The sequence below is a fragment of the Pan paniscus genome, chromosome 4 (genome assembly GCF_029289425.2).
Source record: "Pan paniscus chromosome 4, NHGRI_mPanPan1-v2.0_pri, whole genome shotgun sequence".
Classification (NCBI taxonomy): domain Eukaryota; kingdom Metazoa; phylum Chordata; class Mammalia; order Primates; family Hominidae; genus Pan; species Pan paniscus.
The window spans coordinates 143,720,848-143,740,869 of record NC_073253.2 but is presented as its reverse complement, the minus strand read 5'-3'; the positions used below and the strand labels follow the sequence as shown (position 1 = coordinate 143,740,869).

General features: G+C 39.5%; 1 protein-coding gene across 4 annotated transcripts in view; it reads left to right on the top strand.

Moving 5' to 3' along the window:
* The window catches only part of HTR4 (5-hydroxytryptamine receptor 4), a 329,389-nt gene that overhangs the window by 272,216 nt on the left and 37,151 nt on the right, over positions 1–20,022 (top strand). For 2 of the 4 annotated variants that reach the window (XM_003829051.4, XM_034960756.3), the window contains one exon: positions 15,932–19,827. The exons of 1 other annotated variant lie outside the window; for it this stretch is intronic. In XM_003829051.4, coding sequence (XP_003829099.2) covers positions 15,932–16,022 — 91 coding nt within the window. In that variant the 3' untranslated portion in view covers positions 16,023–19,827. Of the gene's footprint in view, positions 1–14,872; positions 14,993–15,931; positions 19,828–20,022 lie in introns of those variants that run through there. One more of the 4 variants, XM_008954466.4, reaches the window with a different exon arrangement.

The window sequence follows — 20,022 nt, the reverse complement described above, 5'->3', positions numbered from 1 at the left end:
ATTATTCCAGAAAAGAATGTTTGTTACTATATTTGAGAGCCCTAAGTCCATCATTTGCATCTAATTTTTATAACTCAAAGAAGTAAGGTATTATGATCATTGTCATTTTAAAGATGAGAAAATTGAGCGTTAGGGTAGGTAACATGCCCAAAGTCACACAAGTAGTAAACAACAAAGCTGGAATTCAGACCCAACTGTTTCTGACTTCAAAACTCAGCCTTGTCCAGCCACTTAGAGTCAGAGTTAAGATTACAACTTTCCATGATCACCTTGACTTTTTGGATAAAGTTGATGAGTCATTTTTTAATCTATCAACTCTACCATTTTGTTCATATTTCTCTAGTTTGCCTACAAACCATGGAAAACATTCCTTCTTCAAATGAAGGCATTTTCATACTCATTTTTTTTAAAGGAAGTAAGTTTAGATCAGATGGACCTATTCTTATTAACCACCTGTTGACTTCTATCTTTGGGTACCCATTGATTATTCAAACAAAGAATCAATTTAAAAGAAGTTCATCTCAGGATTGGGATCAAACTCTTCTTCCTATGGTTTTCAGAACATACCTTTTTCACATTTCTTCAACTTGGGCATTTGTTCTCTATTTCTGCTGGATAGCAGTGGCCTGTTTACAGCACTATTTCTCATGACATTCATACTGCTTTAGAGTATACAATTCCTTATTTAATTCCTGTTATATCAAGTATTCCTTGAGGGGAGAAACTATGGCTTCCTCTTCTCTAGGAACTGTATAGTCTCTAACATAGTATCTGTATAACAGTAGATGATCAATTGATTGATCACTTTTGCTGATGAAAGGTGTTCCTGATTCTCTTCAGATTTATGAAGGATTAAAATACTCAAAATTGAAAATTAGGTTTTGTTTGTTAAATCTTCCCTGAGATCCTAAAAGGTATAGAGAACATAGTCTACAAGATTCACATTGAGAAGACCCAGTTCATGACAACACTCTGATATTGTGGGGCCTCCTTCCTTTAAAGTCTTTTTGACAAAATGGAATTTTACTTTTCCAAGTTGAATTAGAAACAGCCAAGCCTGGCCTCAATGGTTTAGAATCATAGGTCTCCCAAGCTTGGTCCTATCCTTATGGCCCTTTTATTTACATGCCATTTTATTATTAAATAAGCAAATGGGTAGCCAATGAAATAAAATATGCTTTGGAAAGACATTCTTAGAGGGTTTTGATTGCTAAAATTGTACTAACTAGTGTACACAGTAGCAGAGATGTCTGCAATTGTGTTTGACTATTTTCTGTTGGACAAGAAGTGTCTTTGGAAATATGCAACCCATGATCAAAATAGAAATGAAGACAGCATTTGGTTGAATGATGACACCATTTGTCTAGACATATAGGTTACATAGTCTTCTAAATATAGCTTCTAAACATGAATTATTTTCATATAAATATTTTGGGGGCAATTTTAATTTGTCTGCATGCATGTATTAGAAAGAGGCATAATGCCAGTGTGTGGAATTCTAAGAGGTTCATCAAATGTGCAAACTCGGATTCTCAGTGAATTTGGAGCCAGCCTCTTTGTCCTTGTCTCATCCTTAATCTTGTTCTGCAGCTGTGTTTTCCCCACCCACCAATATCTGTCTTGGTTTTATAGAAATCACTTTTCCCACTCTAGGAAACCCATAGTGCACATAGTGGCAGAGAAGAAAAGAAATAACCTAATGATAAAACATTAGCTGCATTCCCACTAAAGTGAGGAATAAGACAATGATGTCTTATCATCTCTTGTGGTCAACACTGTACATACAAAATCCAAAGAACAGAAAGAAGAAATATAAAAAAACTGGAAAAAGAGAGCAAAGCTTCCATTATTTATTAACCATCTGTATGATCTATTATAATCATCCTCCAGGAAAATCCACTGTAAACTGTGAAAAGTAATAAGATATTTCATAAGGATGGACGATATGAGATAACACTCAATCCTCAGTGACTTTCCTACACATGAGAAAAAACCAATTAGTATGTGAATTAAGAAAAATACTACTGTGCCACTGCACTCCACTCCAGCTTGGGTGACAGAGCCAGACCCTGTCTCAAAATAAAAATAAAAATAAAAATAAAACACCATCCGCAGAAGCAATAACTAAAGTTCCTTAAAAAAATGTTTTTTTTTTGAAAAGTATAAGACCTTTATTGAAGGAAACTTTAAAACTTTACTGAAGAAGAGCAGATAAATTGCTAAAGGTTCATTGTGGATAGTAGAAGAGGTGGCTGTAAAACCCAGATTTTCCTTTTGAGGTTATAGGAAGCCCATCAGAACTCCAGGTTTGCAGATTCTGGAACTCAATTTATTAGGTTCTGAAGTTTGATTCATGGGAACTATGTATTGAGCATTTAATGCAGAAGGCAGCATGCAGCAGATATAAACATGAACCACTGAAGCAAGGGATACACTAGCAAGATATTACAGTACAGTGAAGATCACTGCAGGTGTACACAAGGTTTATCAGGAGCTGAGGGAATTGCTAACAAATCAACAGTTTCCTTGTCATTACTGGTGATGGGCATCCCATCTCTGCTTGAACTCCTGCAATGAGAGAAGCTTCCCATCTGAGCAGCCTGCTCAAAGTTTGGGCAGCTCTAGAGCTTGAAAGGTTTTCCTGATATTGAGTTGACGTTTCCATCCCTGTGGCTTCTACTCACTAACACTCGTTCTGCCTTGAGAAAGAGAAAAACAGGTTATATCTTTTACGTTAGGACAGCACTTTATGCATATTTGGCCATAGGTTCTTTCTGAGGCTTTTGTTTTTCTTAATAAATATCCCAATTTCTTTTAGCGCTCTCTGTGTATATATTATTGTTGGAAATTTGGGGAGTGCAAATATATTCCCTTATTTGCAACTTTTATTTTTATTTTTCTTGATCGTTTTTCCATCAAAGCATGATCTGCAGATCACTCACATTAGAATCATCTGGCAGCTTAGTAAAAACACAGATTCCTGGGTCCCACTCACTGAATCAGTGCAGGGCTTGTAAGTGACATTTTTACTAATATGACTGTTATGCATATTAACGGTTTAGAGCCATGGTCCTAGACTTTTGTGGATCAGAATTGTCCAAGGTGTGCTAGCATTGATTGTGATTCAGGGCTTCAAGTTATGACACATATTAGAATTCTTAGGTTCTTATAAAATTTTTTTTGAGGCGGAGTCTCACACTGTCACCCAGGCTGGAGTGCAGTGGCGCGATTTCAGCTTACTGCAACCTCCGCCTCCTGAGTTCAAGCGATTCCCTTGCCTCAGCCTCCCAAGTAGCTGGGATTACAGGCGCCAGCCACCAAACCCGGCTAATTTTTTGTATTTTTAATAGAGACAGGGTTTCCCCATGTTGGCCAGCCTGGTCTCGAACTTCTGACCTCGTGATTCAGCCGCCTCAGCCTCCCAAGGTGCTGGGATTACAGGCTTGAGCCACCGCACCCAGGCCAGAATCTCTTAAAAGATAATAACTTTATCTAACTTAACTGGTAAAATATAATTATCAGAAAATTCCTTTTGGAAGCCTGCTTCAGTTCAGTCATGCTTTAAGCCTCTCTCCCCACTTGGAAGACATGGTATGACTACATAGTCTTGTGACCACAGCAAGGTGGCAGGTGGTAGGAACAAGTCATATTAATTTGATTTGAGGTTCTTTGGGGACTTGCTAATGGGGTTCTTTGTCCATTGGATAAATACCAAGGACCTTGCCAGTTTTGCAGCCTGTTGTATCCTCAGAGCCTAGTAAAGTGCCTGGAACATTGTAGGACTTGACAAGAGGATGAAAAAATGCTCTGTCTCTAGTCTACTGGCTTACCCTCTCTTCTGTTTAACTGTCTCCATGATTATTAGTTCAGATAACTGAGGGCAGAAAAGGGACTAGCGGTGCTGACTGTAACCTTAGAGCAGAGAATTTCCCTGTACAAAATCTGCTAAAGATTCCAGTTTTGACTTCTTTGGTAGATAATCCCCATCCTCCTATTTCACTCCTTCATTGTCAAAATAACAAAATAATTGATGTGAATTTGCTTTGCTAACTGCAAAGCTCTGTCCACATGAGAGTGATAATTTTAAGAATTTATAAATTAGGCGACACAGCACAGATTGTATGCAAACTTTAGCTTTGGAGATGGGTTTCTCTGCTCTCTCACCAGGCTTAGATTCTTCCCCAGTTTCCAGGTTCAGATCTTACTCAAACTTAGGACACTTACCCAATTCCTGAGAAGTCTGAGAACTTTTGCAAGCACTTTCCAAAGAACTTATTGCCTATCTAACTTGGTTCTTGGCTATCATCCTCCATCATCCACTGTTAATCCCTGTGATAAACAGGCTGTCCATTGACTTGAGATCTCTAGATCTGTGTTGTCCAATAGGGCAACCACTAGCCACACATGACTATTTAAGTTTTAATTTAACCAAAATGAAACACAACTAAAAACTCAGTTTTTTAGTCACACTAGTTATATTCCAAGTGTTCATAAGCCACATGTGGTGAGTGGCTCTTGGCTTAGATATAAATGTAGAAAATTCTCATGATTGTAAAAAGTTTGTTTGACCAAGCATCTCCAGAGCTATATGTGCCTTCTCTCTGGAAGGAGGCAATACAACTTTCTCTCAGACTCACTAACTCTTGTTATCAGCAACACTCAAAAACTAATCAACCAATTCTATTGGATGTGCCATATAAATCTTTAACATTTCCATATACGACATTAGTGTATTCAGATTTCTATATGAAATCAATAGAGGAGAAAATGTAAACATAGAAAAAAAGTGAAAATGAGTAAGAGGCAAAGAGAATGAGTAAGAGGCAAAACACAGCAGAAGAAAAAATAATCCGGGTTACAGCCCCTTGTTATTTCCTTTATAAATAACAACTATGATAACTTACCATATATTTTTTGTTGTTGTTAACTTGTTTATTATCTGTCTGTCCAGCCAGACTGCCAGTCTATGAGGGCAGGTACCATGTCAATTTTATTCCCTAAAATTTCCCCATGGTGCAGAAATTGCGCAATTAATATATTTGTTAAATAAACACATGTTCTTATACTTCATTGTTCATCTGGACTGTGCATGCCAGAATAAGCTTCCACCACTTTAAAAAATATGTATTAATTCCATAACTGAAACAGTTGTTTGTTCACAGTGAAACCACTTGTTAAATTTTGACTTCAGCACATCAGAATTCCCCTTTTAAATAAAGGTTTTCACACTGTGAATTGGAAGATTTTTACCCATGGATGAGGAAATGATTTAGAGTTGACTTAGTTTGGATCCTCAGAGGTTTCTGCTAATGTCGGAAAGTTGTTTGACATTTAAAAGCCATCTTATGGCCTTTACCTTGAACTTTAGAGGTTACAATTATATTCAACGTTTACCTCATTGTTTTGAGCCAAAACAGACTTAATCTGGGTAAATCAAAGATGGATGAGGATGACCTTCCTTTGTCTCCATTAACCCCTACCAGGGCAGACTACATAATTTGCTGGCCAAATGCAAAATAAAAATACAAGCAACTTGTTCAAATGGCAGGAAAAAGTGTTCTTAAAGGTATTAAAATTTAAAGCCTTTCTTTTTTTTCATTCACTCCCTCCCAACTTGTCTTGGTTTTTTTACTTGCTAATTACCTTTGTTTTAGTTAAGAAATTTTTAAAATTATTAGCACCAATTTGTCATTCATTTATCATTGATACATGAATAAATTTATCATTCATTTATCATTGATACATGAATAAATTTATCAATCACTTTTACATTGTGCAATGCCAACTTCGAATGTAAATAAAAGAGCATTTAACTTGCATGTGGAATTATCAAAATTATACAGATCATGGTAGGTAGTTCATACACACTTAAGTATTTTGTTTTTACCAGAGTAGTGCAGAAAACTAACTCAACTGCTTTTATTTCACTTTTTGATACATACACATTCTACTAATATTCACAAATTCAAGAATAAAGTTATTAAGAATTTCAAGATGGCAACAGCAGAGCATTAAACCTAGGTCTGGATTCCTGTATATGCACTGGTCACATACCCACAAAGCCGGCCTTGGTCCCCATCACAACATGAAGTAATCTTTCAGAAAACACTGTTCTTGTTGAGATCACACCAGGAAAATAGCGAGAATAAAAACTTCAAAAGAACACCAATGGGCTCATCAAATACTCAGGATTAGAAAAGTTAGTGCTTTTTGCAAAATGTACCTGCTTTTCAGAAATGTGTTAATCGGGTGGCCTAAGCTTCTCTCCAGGATGCCCACTTCTAGGCTAATGTGTTGAGGCTGAAACATTATCCCTTCCATTGAGACTTACTATTCAGGAAAAGTTCCAGCTTCTGGCTTGGTGGAAGGCGACCATTGGTACGTAATCAAAGGGCCATCCCACCCAGCACAGTGCCATGGCTGCAGGTGCTGGAATCTGGCCCACCTGGGTTTCAGTCCTGTCTGAGATCTACCATTTAGTGTCAATATGACCTTAAGTGTTTGACCAAACATCTCCAAGCTTTTTTCTTCATCTGTAAAATGGACATAATATTAGAACCCATTTCATGGGGCTTTTGTTAAGGTTAAATTGATAACATCCGTTCAGGGATATGCCAGTTCCTATTACACAGAAAGCACTCAATCAGTGGAAACTGCTACATTGTTATCATAAGTATTTGCATAGCATCATTCATATCTTGGTAAAACATCTTCCTCCAGGTCTCCAGTTATTTTCTCAGCTTCCTGATAAGAATTTCTTAAGAAATGAGTCAATAGAAATCTCCATGTTCTAAACACTTCTCCTGAAACAAGGGATGCAGGGCTCCTCTACTAGAAGAAAAGCCAGAAATAAATTAATCACACTGTTTATAAATAATTGTTTAAGCAACATGAGACAAGACTTGTTTCCTGGGTACATCATGCCCTGTGCTGAACAGTTGGGGCTGTTATTTTGAATATACCTTCTGGATTTTAAATTACCTGTAGGCATTTCTTTGACCCAACATAAAATATACTAGCCATGTCAAACAAGTTGAGCACATTCCGTGTGTGTTTGTTTTCCCCCTTTTGCTCCGTAGGTGCACCCACTGTCAGGGTGTCGAGGTTCTGTGTACCAGCCCTCAGAGATCAGCGCTCGCAGTAAAAAGGGATTATGCATGCCACCCTGCAGGGCAAGCCCCCAAACAACACTCAGCTCCAGAAATGCCCAACATGGTTTATTTGAGGTCAAAGATAGAGGCAGTGTGATGTGGTGCCCTGGCCTTCAACCCTGGCTGCACATTACAGCCACCTGGGGCCTCTTAAGCAATACCTGAGCCTGAGCTCTGCTTATAGAGATTCCATTTTAATTGGGTCTGGTTGGGAAGCAGAAATCCATTTATTTTAGGAGCTTGAGTGCGCAGCAGGGTTAACAACCGCTAGTGTCCTGGAAAGAGCAGGAGGTCTGTCTTCTAATCCCTTAGTGATCATCAGGAAGTCATTACCTGTCCCAACACCAATAAAATGAGGAAGTTGAATTAGATAATGCTTTAAGTTTAGATCTAGCTGCATGTCTTAGATCACTGAGATTGTGTGGGTTTAAACCAGTAGTTCTTTATCAGGAATGATCTTGTTTACCAGAGAACATTTGGCAATATCTGGAGGCATTTTTGGTTGTCACAACGTGGGAATACTATTGGTATATAGCGGGTGGAGGCCAGGGATGCTGCTAATCATCTGACAATGCATGGAACACCCCAGAGCAAAGAATTTCCTGGCCCCAGATTTCCAGATAGTGCCGAGGTTAAGAAACCCTGCTTTAAACTAGTCCTCTGAGCTTTACAACAGAGAACTTCCTTGCCACTGCCAAGGACAGCAGGAGAGGTCTTTCAACAGTACCAGGAGGTTCAGCCCCTGCACCATTTGGCTCCTTTTAATCCTCATACATTCTTAAGGCAAGACCAAAAAAAAAAAAAAAAAAAAAATAGCGCCATAGAAGGCGACTGATACGGTTTCTAGGAGGAAGGGTCCTGAACTTCTGTGGTTAGAGTACCGGCAGTAACCTTGCAGATAAGCCCTTTCCACTAGGCAGGCTCTAGGAGCTTGTTCTCTTACAGCATGTACTTGGCGAGGACACAGACCTCCCAATTTAGTCAGAGCAGCTGTTCAGGAAGAAATCTCCTCCAAAGCACACTGAGATACCCACTGGAAAACCATATTCCCATGTAAATGTGTGTTTAGTCCATGGTGCAATGTGCAGGTACCTGGTCCATGGAAATGATAAAAGCTTCATCTTATACCGGGAATTGACAAGCTGGAGTATGTTCAGAAGAGGGTAAATGCCATGATTTTCTCTACAGAATTTATGACATATAAATAACAGTAGAAGGAACTGGGGATGCTGAGCTTAGAGCAAAGAGGTTTTAGGTCATAATTATTGTTTTTATATATTTAAAGGGCTGTTAGAGGAAACAGGAATTCGACTTCTTCTGCATAATGTGAGGGAGAGAGGTAAGAAACAAAGGATTGAGGTTATAAGAACATGTATTTCAGCACAAAATGGAATGGATTGCCTTACTAGGGAGTTCCTAGTAAAGTTGAAGGAGAAAATTGGATGACCATCAGTCAATTAAAAGTGTTGATTGACCGAATATCAGTAATTGGAAGAACTGAATGTTCATTAGTCAACATTTCTGGGGAAGAGGTGAGTAGATTGAATAACACGTTCTCAGCCCCTTTTTTTGTGATTCTGTGAGTTACAAAATCATAAGCATCGTCCCACAGTGCAGTTAAGTGTAGGGGACAGCAAACTCTATTTCAGCCAGTGTAACATTTTGTTTGGTTGAAGCTGGAGAATTTCTGGAAATATTACTAATGAGAAGACATATGTCAGAAATGATACTGTCAATTTTAGGGGGCCATTCTGCTTTCCTTTACTGAATCTTTGGCAATCTGGGGTTGGTAGAAAATGTAGACATTTCCAAAGGAGAAATATCTCCATAGATGCTTAGTGGTAAACAGCTAATTTGATGCCTGAGATTGCATTTGGAAAAAATATTGGATATATTTACTGATCAGGATATATATACATATATATATGTATATATATACACACACACATACATATATATGTATATGTATATGTATATTATATATTATATATATACATGTATATGTATATATACATTTGCATGATTTTCCAAAAGGGTGAGTTCTAGAATTGAACTGAAAGGCTATTCACACATTTTGGTGATTTTAGGATGCTCTTTCCTTGACAGAGTTGCAAATTATAAATTATTTTCTCTGCCTCTGGTTTTCTTTTGGGACTATGTATATAATATAGCCATAAAGGGAGAAGCTGCTTCGTGTTTATCACTCAGGAAGATGGAAAGGCCATTCAGACATGTGGGATTTTAAACTGCAAATGCCAGCTGGATTGGGTTGTAATAGGATAACCTTGAGCAGTACAGTAGGACTTGCAGTGGGCAGAGAGGGAAGGGTATATGAAACCCTTCTTGGCCTGATCCAATCTGGTGTTGCAGCTCATTTCCCTCAACTCTCCCCGCTGCAGCCCAGCTCCCCTGACCTAACTCTTCATGCAATAAACATACAAGATTGGTCAGCTTTTCCCAAACAAATAGCGAATTATATTGTCTCTGGATCATCTCTGCTGCCTTGAATGCTGTCTCACTTTCCAGCCTGGCACAAGACTACTCATTCTTCTAGGCACGGTTCCAATAGGAGTTCTCTAAACTTTCCTGCCCCACTTTCTCCTCAGTCTCTGGGCTATCTTACCACCCGCTTGCCCTTCTTTAGGAAGCTCAGCTTATCCCTCAGTATCTTAAGTATTCTTTATGTACCTGACTCACTGTCACTCACATGGGCAGCTTCTCAAGAGCACTGTTTAGGGGTTGAGAATGCCTGTTCCATGAAGGTGCAAATTTAGTGATGTTGTTTCAATCAGGCTCTGAGTTCAGATCCTGACCCCACCACTCTCTAGATACTCTACCTGGGGAAAGTTACTAGGATTCATTCCACTCAGCCAGAGCCGGCAAATAATAAAACCCATGTGATAGGATTATTGTGAAGTTTATATGAAATAATCCATGAATTTCTTAGCACAGTAGTTGACACATAATAAACATTCAGTAAATATTTGCTGTGTTTAAAACGTACTTTTAAGGTATTTTCTCCTAGATATTTTAGGTCCTTTTATATTGGAATACTATAGAAAAAGCAGGTAGATAGTCTGACTCCCAAAGATTCAGAGTTTCAATCCTTTTATTTGCCATTTAGGAACTGTGGTAAACAATGGAAAAAGTCATGAAAGGATATTGATTTGACCTCTTAGTTCTATGCGCATATTGGGAAATAGGGAAAGAAGTACATAGGGATTAGAATCAGCCACACCTGATTTGATCTCGCACTTTGGTGTATTGAAACATGGACATATCTGAGACTGGTGATGAGATTAAAGGGCCCTTGGGAATACATTTTGTCCAGAGGCCACAATGTTAACATCCCAAACTATGAAAGCTCAGCTTTCTGCAAGCTTCAAAACACAGTAGAAAGAAAGATCCTAGATGTCATGCCCTGCAGATGCATTGCTTTATGTCCTTGCCAAGACACTATGCTTTCTGCAATTTAGTTTTCTCATCTGTCTGATAGGGGCTTTTGTAACTTGCATGCTACTTTCATGATTTTTTTAAATCATATCGCCACTCTACCCATGCCATGCTATTATTTATTTACTATTTTTCTTTAAATACGTTTTAAATCTAAATAAACATATTTGTAAAGGAAACTCTGTATTGTGACCTTAAATGCAAAACTATATAGAGAAGATGATTTTTAATACAAATGCAATGAAAGTAAAACAAAGTTATTAAAATTTAGCTTTATCCTGTTTTTTTGCCAAAGGCTTTGAGCCTGACGCCTGCACTGTGTTTGTTAGGTATTAGAGACTTGTTAAACCAGAGCAGGACCACACTGAGTCAGAATGACTGAATGAATAATTTGAATCCCCTTGCTGTCATTCAGATTATTTAATGCTGTGCCCATTCTCTGAGATGTCACTCACAGAACACATCCTATGTTTGGGAAACACTTGATCTTCTAGCCTTAGTAGAATTCTGGTTGATAGTGTATCTACAGACAATTTAAGAAATGGACTTTTAATAAGCAAACTTGCTGATAACTTATTACAAATCTATGTGCCTCACGGTTTATAGACAACTCAGTTTTTATCAGCTAACAATACCCAAGAATTCTATTTCTCATCACATGAAAAGCACCTAAAAAAACATTGCTCTGTGCATCTCTTTACATTTTTTGCTTTCTCATTTTCATAATCACCAAGTCTTTTCTCATCTGTTTATCTTCAATGTGATGAAAACCAATAAATACTTCCTTGTCCACTTTGCTGAAATGTATGTTTTATTTTATTGTTTCCATTCCTTTCCCTTTGGGAGCAGGGACTTCTATCTCTGGCCCCTCTGACCTGCCTGTGATTTCTCTCTACTGCCTATCTCTAAGCTCGCTCTCTCTACTGTCTCTATCTCTAAGCTCGCTCTCTGGTATGAATAGAATGGCTGGAGGGAAATCTCATACACCTGTGTGCGTAAGAATCAGCTGAGAGCAGTTTTTTAAAATGCAGATTGCCGCTCTCTCTGCCTCACTCCTGCCCTCCTACCCTCGCTGTCAAAGGTCTGGTATGGATCCTGGGAATCTGTATTTTATACAAGTACCCAATATAGTTCTCATGCACATAGCCTCTGGACCTTTGAGAAAGATGACTTAGCAAGTGATTCTCCTCCTCCTCCTCCTCCTCCTCCTTTTCTTCTTCCTCCTCTTCTCCTTCTTCCTCCTCCTCTTCTCCTTCTTCCTCCTCCTATTCTTTCTTCCAGAGAACAAGTAATTGTAAGTAGGTTTCATTAACTGCTAATAACTTCGTTATAAAACTTCCCACCACATAAATGATTTCCATGTTTCCAAATGGGCAGAATTCTTCATTTGGAGGGCAGAATACCTGAGTTATAGCACTAGATCCACCATTACCCATCGATCAATCCATGCCCCTACATTACACTTTCCTCTTCCTCTAACATGGAAACAAGACTCTGTACCTTCTTGCCTTACAGATTTGCATTGAAGATTAAATGTGAAAAAAGATATGACAATGCTTTGTAAATTGTCAGGGATTTTACCAAAACGATTACAACAAGAAACTGCATTTTAAAAACTCATCCGTTAAAATATTGGAGAAAGATTCTTTTTAAATGATGTTTTGCATCAGGGATTTTGAGTGGCTCTGCCAATGTTTTTGATCAAACATATGTTTGAGGAGAGACAGTTGTGATCTCGCTGCATTTTAAGTTGTGGCATCTCAGCCCCACCCTATCCTATCCTACCCAAATACATTTAACAGCTTTGCAATGTAATTTCACAGATTCCGAAATTGAGGTCTTTCAGATTCTTTAATACAAATCCAAAATTACCCTCCCTGTGTTTCCAGTGAAACCTCTTCCCTCCACATGGAATATAAAGTATCAGATACTAACAATAGAATATTAAAAGCCAAATTTGAAGCAATTACCCACAGCTTTGGAGAACAGTCCCACACACAGCTGGTACCCAATCAGAAGGCCTGTCTCTGTCACCCACCATCCCAGCTACTCATAGAATCAGAATGTCAGAGCTGCAAAGGATCTTACAGATTATCCTCCCCTTCATTTAACAAATGGGAAAAGTGAGGCACAGGAAAGGGGCAAAGTCATCCAGAGTCACTCAACTGGAGGCTCCAAAGGCATTAGAACCCAGGTCCCTGTCTTCTGGTTGCTACACTCTGCTGCTTTCTTCTCTGAATTAGTAAGGTGACCTTCTAGCTGGGAGTGAAAGGGGCTTCCTGAGTGTCAAAGCCATGTGCACTGAGGATGATCTTATTGCACAGGAAGGACGTCTCTTATGGTACAGTAAAATGTACCACATTTTTTTTATCATGCATGAAGGCCTAAAAGGCAGATGACACTAAACTGCTAACTGTGAACAATTATGTAAATATAACAATGAGAACTGCGGCTATGAGCCAACTGACCATAAGATCACTCTGTCATTATTCTCACATTCCCATTCGTCCTGCTGAGAGAGAGATGTTGTGAGTCCTTCATGGAGTTAGATGCTGGGCCATTGTCTTTTCTCCATGGCCAGAGCTATATTGATGTAACCTGGCATTAGACATCAAATAGCAATACTAGAGTATTTTCAATCTTTATTTAAATCTCTAAAAGAATTGTACAAGAGAGCCAATATATTGAAGCTGAGTTTGCCAATGTCAAAGATAGATAGAGAGGGAGAGAAAGAGAGAGCCGATGTAGCCCTTCGGAAACATTTCTCAAAGAACCTCTTCCTCTCTCCAATTGCTCTGGAGCCTTCCACATGCCCAACCACATGGCTTTCTTTAGCTCTGATCTTTTCGCCTTGTCTTTTATCCTCACCCCTCATTCTTTATTATGTTTATTCATGTAGCCCCTCTCTTTGTCTTCCGGACTTTCCTCCTACCTTCACAGGATTTTTTTCCCCCTTTACACCTAGTCTCCCTAGTTCTACGTCACAGAAAACATTGGGTTCCACTTGGCAATGACTCTTCTTTAATGGTCAGATGGAGTTAGCAGGAAAGAGTCTCATGTTAGTGTCACAGTCATATTGTGTTGCAATAAATGGAGATGCCACATCACACTGCAGGTTTCTCACAGGTGGAACATTTATAACATGCACCTCTGTACATATTCATTTCACCCAGGAGTCTGCCATAGTGGGACAAAGAAATGCTAGAGACAGCAAGACCTAAATACTGTATCCATAGTGGTAGTTGTCAAAATGATGAATGACAATACAGTAGAACAGTTACTAGCACAGATGCTGGTGTCAAAAATGACTTAAATGTAAGGTCTGACCCTGTCATTTATTAACTGTGTATACTTGGGCAAATTACTTATGCTCCCTGAAGCTCAGTTTCCTTGCCTGTTAAATGGGTGTAATACATGAATTAAGGCACATACTGCATTCAGCCCAATGCCTGGCACACCAGTGCTGCACTAATAGGTGGTTGTTTTTATCGTTGCTAATAATGACAATAATAACAAATATGATACAAAGGGGATTTGGCCAATGAGAGATGAGAAATTCTTATTTTCTTTCTTCCCTCTCTCCCTCTTTCCCTTCCTTCTTTCCTTCCTTTCCTTCTTCCTTCCTTCCTCCTTCCCTTTCTTCCTTCTCTCCTTGCTTCCTTTTTAACCTTCATTCCTTCTTTTTCATTCATTGTTTTATCTCTAAATAGATATATTCAATGAATAAGACAGATAAAAATGTAAGGGAGTATGTAAAGGCCTGAGGGCACATCTTCAGTTATCTAGAGAGTTTACACTTTAAAATGGCATGTGGAAAATCTGGAGGAAGGAACATATAACCAAGGATGAATCAAGGATGAACAAAAGCTATGTTCAGAGCTATGTTCAGATCTAACCCAGAAATAGTTAGATTTCATTATTTAGGGAAGAAATCTTGCATATTCTGCTGTAATAAGAATAGACTTCCAACTGGAAAGAAGAGAACATTTTAGGGAGAAAGTTGCTGTCCAGGATTGATGGAAAGCATTTAACTCTCTCTGAGCCAAGATGTGTCATATCTCAGGGGCTTAAAAAAACTTGTTGCTAACAAGTCCGAATGATCTTCTTCTAGGACTGGGGAATAGGTGGAAGCCTGGAGATAGTAAATATTGCCCCAATTTTTCAAGAAACACTAAAGCTAATCTCCAGAAACCATAGACTCATAGCTTGTGTAAGTAAGATTCACTGTTGTATAATAATTCATGCCAAATAATTTCTTTATCTGCTAGGACAGATTTTCTGTTTGACAGAGACATTTTAGCAAGGTATTGGACAAAGCCTGCCAGAGCGGGTCCATTCTCAGGCACATTGAGCATTAGATGTTTGACTGCAAGGAAGCCTGTCTTGGGGTAACTATGATTCTCTGTTTTATCTTGCTCAACATTTTTTACCTTGCCTGAAAAACTAAAAGGCAGATGACACTAAACTGAAATATCTACCATTGTAGATTATTTGATCTTCCTATGTGCTTGCAAAAAACTTAAGGTCTAGTTTGAGTGGGTGCTAAATAATCATATCTTGAATGTTAAAATTGCTATGATTTAGAATGATCTCAGCTGACTAAAGTGATACCAAACCGATATAACAAAGTTTAACTGAGTAAAATGTGATGGTTTATATTTTGGCTCAAATAAATAAATAAATAAATAAAATCAACTAGGCAGCAATGTAATAAAGAACCTCAGGAATTGACAGTTGTTGTATCAAAAACGATCAAAGTTGGCAGCAAGCTCAATATACGCCAATAACTTATTACCATTTTTAGAAATGAACTGAATTTGACTACATTCATAGAAATAAACCCAATTGATGATGAAAAGCACATGATGTAAGTCAGGCTCCCTGCGAAAATTTGTGCACTTTCCTAGTACCATAATTCAAGAGAGGTGTTCAAAGGACAGTGCCCATTATGGGGAATAATCTGGAAACTATAATATATAATGAACTATTAAAGAAAATCGGAATGTGTAGCTTGGAGTAGAGAAAACTTGGAGGATATAATCAGTAGAGGGCACAATGTTGAGGGGGCCTGATAGGCGTAATAGGTCCATCAGGTAGAAGCCATATGGACACCGATTTTGGCTGAACATTAATGGGCTATTTCTAATAGCTATTATTGCCCAAAATTAATATGGACTGGCCTGTCAATGGAAATTCCTAAGTAGAAGCCAAATAGCTACTCATCTGCATGGCACAGAGTGTTCCTGCCATGCAGGTGGGCTCTTTCAGGAGATGATCTGCAACATCCTTTCCAATTCTGAGGTTCTGTAATCTTCTCCTCTCTCTAGGGATGCAGTGGAGTGTGGTGGCCAGTGGGAGAGTCAGTGTCACCCGCCAGCAACTTCTCCTTTGGTGGCTGCTCAGCCCAGTGACACTTAGGCCCCTGGGACAATGACCCAGAAGACAGCCATGCCTCCGAAAGAGGGCCAGGTCCTAAGCTGCTGCTTGTGCGCGACTGCACCCGGTATTCTCTTCACCTGAGGCTTTCCGTCCGCCAGTGCAGGAACCCGGTGCTCGCTGGGCTTTTCCTCTGAGATTCCAGCAGGTGGCGCTGGAGGGAGTCAGGGGACATAATGGCCTCCTTGTTCACTTTTTATTTCCCAACACTCCCTCTTCCCAGATTCTCTGCTTTTGCCGCGTGGTCTCTGGTGTCTCTGACATGTTCCCGTCACTCACTGTGTCTGATCTGTCTCACTCACGTTCTAAGCACGATAGCTTGCTGCGTCCTATCTCGGTCACTGATGTCTCCAAATACGCCTTCTTTGCTGTGTGGGCTTCCAGATATCAACAAAATACTCCCTCTCTGTTCCTGTCTTAGCCAGAGGCGTCGCTCCTGTCTTGCTTACTTGCTTGGTCACGTCCGTCACAGCCATGTTCAAGCTATCCCCTGCCTCTTCTTCGCCCTGTTCTGTGCCAGACGCTAACACACTTTTCTCCCTGTGTCTGGGTCCAAACGTGCATCCTCTTGGTTGGCCCCCTTGTCAGTCCCAGACGTCCACTTGCTCTTCCTTATGTCCAATGTCTGTCCTCCTCTTCAGGACATGCTCCATTTATTTTCCATGGAAGACACAGGGTCAGAGATCTGTCAGAGGAAAATGGTCTCCACAGCAACTCTGGAGGGAAGCTGAAGACAGATAGCTTCCTCCTGGTGTCCTGGCCGCTGGCGTGTCTGCCCTGAGATGCTCGCTCTCCTGCTGGGCTAGAACGGGACGTCTTCTAAAGAGCCTTGGGCAGGGCTAGCAACATCGTAGGTGTTTATTAGGCTTCAGGATCTTTCCCATGAACTTGTGATATCATTTTGAAACCCTTCAATCTGGCTTTGTTGCTGCCAAAGGAGATAACTGTTGGAAGTTCACACTGGGGAAACTCATTTTCCCCTGCAGCTCCCCCAAGGTGCAGGAGGGCAGGATCCAGCAGCACTGGGGATGCCGAGGCAATGCTGTACTTGAAGCCAGAGGACCCAAATTGCCGCCCTGGCTGTGCTGCAAACAAGCTGTGAGATCTTGAATAGTGTTCTTTCATCTCTGGACCCCACTTTCCACATCTGTGCACTCAAGCTTGGACTAGAGGATCTTTAAGTTTTCTTTCTGTTTCTAAGACAACAGTATGCTGCTATAGCCGTCTGCTACCTCGAGAAGCCATGGCCGGCCTGCCTTTTGGCTTTGTTTCAAAGGAACGACCCTCCTCATTTGGGCCTTTTAGACCCCTGACCTTTCCAGCTTTGTCCTTCAGATTAATCTGGATGTCTTTTATTCAAAGCTGAGTCAGTGGCTCTTGCGAATGCCCCATAGCAGAAGTCCCGGGAAGGTAAATGCCAAACCCAGAGCCATGTGAGATTCTGACTTTGATCTTGGCTGTGGTTTAATAGCATCTCAGGATTATTTATCATACTCTCTTTTTTTCTTATTGCTTATAAGGTGTCAGTTATTGTTTCCATTGTTGTTTACTTTAGTTCTGGAACTGAAACCGACAGGAAGAAACTTTGGAATAAGGAAGAGAAGATTGACCAAACCATCCAAATGCCAAAAAGAAAAAGAAAAAAAAAAAAAGCCTCTCTGTCCTATGAAGACTTAATTCTGTTGGGGAGAAAGTCATGTTTTAGGGAAGGAAAATAGCCTCTGAAAGAGAAATGCTATTCAGAATTCGTGAGAAATATCTCTCCATGCTGAAATGCTCTTTGTGTAGACTGGGATTCTCCCTGATCAATGAAGCAGATTGAACCAGGGAACCATTCTTGTCACATATGAAGAAAGTTTATTTAAATTCTAACTTACACCCTGACTCTGACTCTGTGGCTGGACCAATCCCCTTTGATTTTTCAAGTCATTGTTCCCCTGCCATCACTAGGCTCAGCAACCACCATTAGGAGGCAAGCACCATTTTGAGGTGCTTTTCTAATATGAAGAAGGGAGCAGCCAGCTTCTGGGCCCCATGGCTCTGGACCTGATGATGAGACCCAACCAATCTGCTGTGGCTGCCCACACACCCACCCATTGCCTGCATGAGCACATTGGTGGGAGGAGTACAGCACAGAGGCAGCACGTGCACTGGGTCCATTGCTGACTTATTAAGCAAATTGAACTAATTCCTGAATGTCTCAGACCTCAGAGAGAATCTCTCTTGCCTACTTCACAAAGTTGTTGTGGAGATAAATAAGATAATTTTTTTGTGAAAACATTCTGTAAATCATAAAATGCCATTCCACATATTTATCATTACTTTGGGCGTTTTGGATTACTGTGGATGTGCCTGAGCACTCAAGGACTATGAATTTATTTACCGGGAGGTAAACCAACTTAAGAGAGTAAGTTTCTATGTTGATAAAGAAACAGGCAAAGAAATGCCCAGGGCAAAGTTCGCAGGAAGGTAAATGCCAAACCAGAGCCTTGTTAAAAAAATAATATTCTAGGAGAACCCCTTGGGTATTAATTCTTCCTGTATTCCCAGCACTTTGGGAGGCCCAGGTGGGAGAATCACTTGAGGTCAGGAGTTCGAGCCTGGCCAACATGGTGAAATTTGATCTCTACTAAAGCTACAAAAATTAGCCGAGTATGGTGGCATCTGCCTGTAGTCCCAACTACTTGGGAGACTGAGGCAGGAGAATTGCTTAAATCCATGAGGCAGAGGCTGCATTAAGCTGAGATTGCACGACTGCACTTCAGCCTGGGCAATAGAGTGAGACTCCATCTCACTAAATAAACAAATAAATAAAATTCTAGGAATTGTAGAAGCACCCTTTGGATATTAATTCTTCCAAATCCACCCATCCCAATTTGGTCATTTCCGGTTGCCCAACACACGAATTTATGAATCACAGAAACTCATTTAAAAGGATTTGGTTATTCACAAAGTAGGGGACTACAGGCTAATTTTGATAATAATGAGCGTAACTTCTCATATAACTTCAAAGTCACATGGAATAAGATTCAAATGTCTGTTCACTATGAAAAAATATATTTGAAGAAGAAAATACTTGGACCATCAAAATCGTCCCCATGCTATAAATTATATATATACAAATCCTATGAAAAAAATCAAACGTGGACCAGACTATGACCAACTAGCATGAATACTACATAAAGAGTCAACTAAGATATTGAACCTGATAACTTTTGAAAATTTTCCTCATCTGATAGTCTATGTATATGATTGTTAATTGTGGTTTAATGCTATTTTAGCTAACAACTTAATTTTATTTACATTTTTAATAAAGTAGAATTACAAAGGGGCCACTTATACAGTTTATAATGCACTGAGATCCCTTGTGTGATCAACATATAAAGTACATGTGTGCCCACCACATAGAACATGAAACTTAATTCTCTAATTTCAAAGGATTACAAATTGTAATGATGGTTGTGTTTTTGGTTTATGAGATTGTTATAGCTATGATTTATTTGAAGCTAAGGCTTTGAAGGTCCTAGAATCCTTGATTCTAACTTTGTTTACATGGAAAGCATCTTTGGCTTTATGATCATCTACTTTTTGATGCAGTTCCCAGAAATGTGTTATGGAAAAAATTGGAGCCTACATAGATTTTTTAATTGATATATTTATTGATAAATTATACATATGTTTATATGAGTGCATTCTGTACATGTTTATATAAATTATATATTCAAGGAAAAATGCGTCTGAAAACTAATAACTGAATTTTGAATATGCAATAAAATGCCAAAGTCAACTCCCATGCCTCAGTCTTGTGGAGCTTCTCGGTAACCTCCAAGATCCCAGGGCATTCTCCAGTAGCTATGTCATTTGAAGCTAGAGAATTTTCTGTCTCCAGTACCAGGTTCCCCTCAAAGGAAAGCTAGTAGCCTCGGGCCCCTAGATAATGTGATTTTACCAGATTCTACCTGTCTGCCTGTCTGTCACCTTC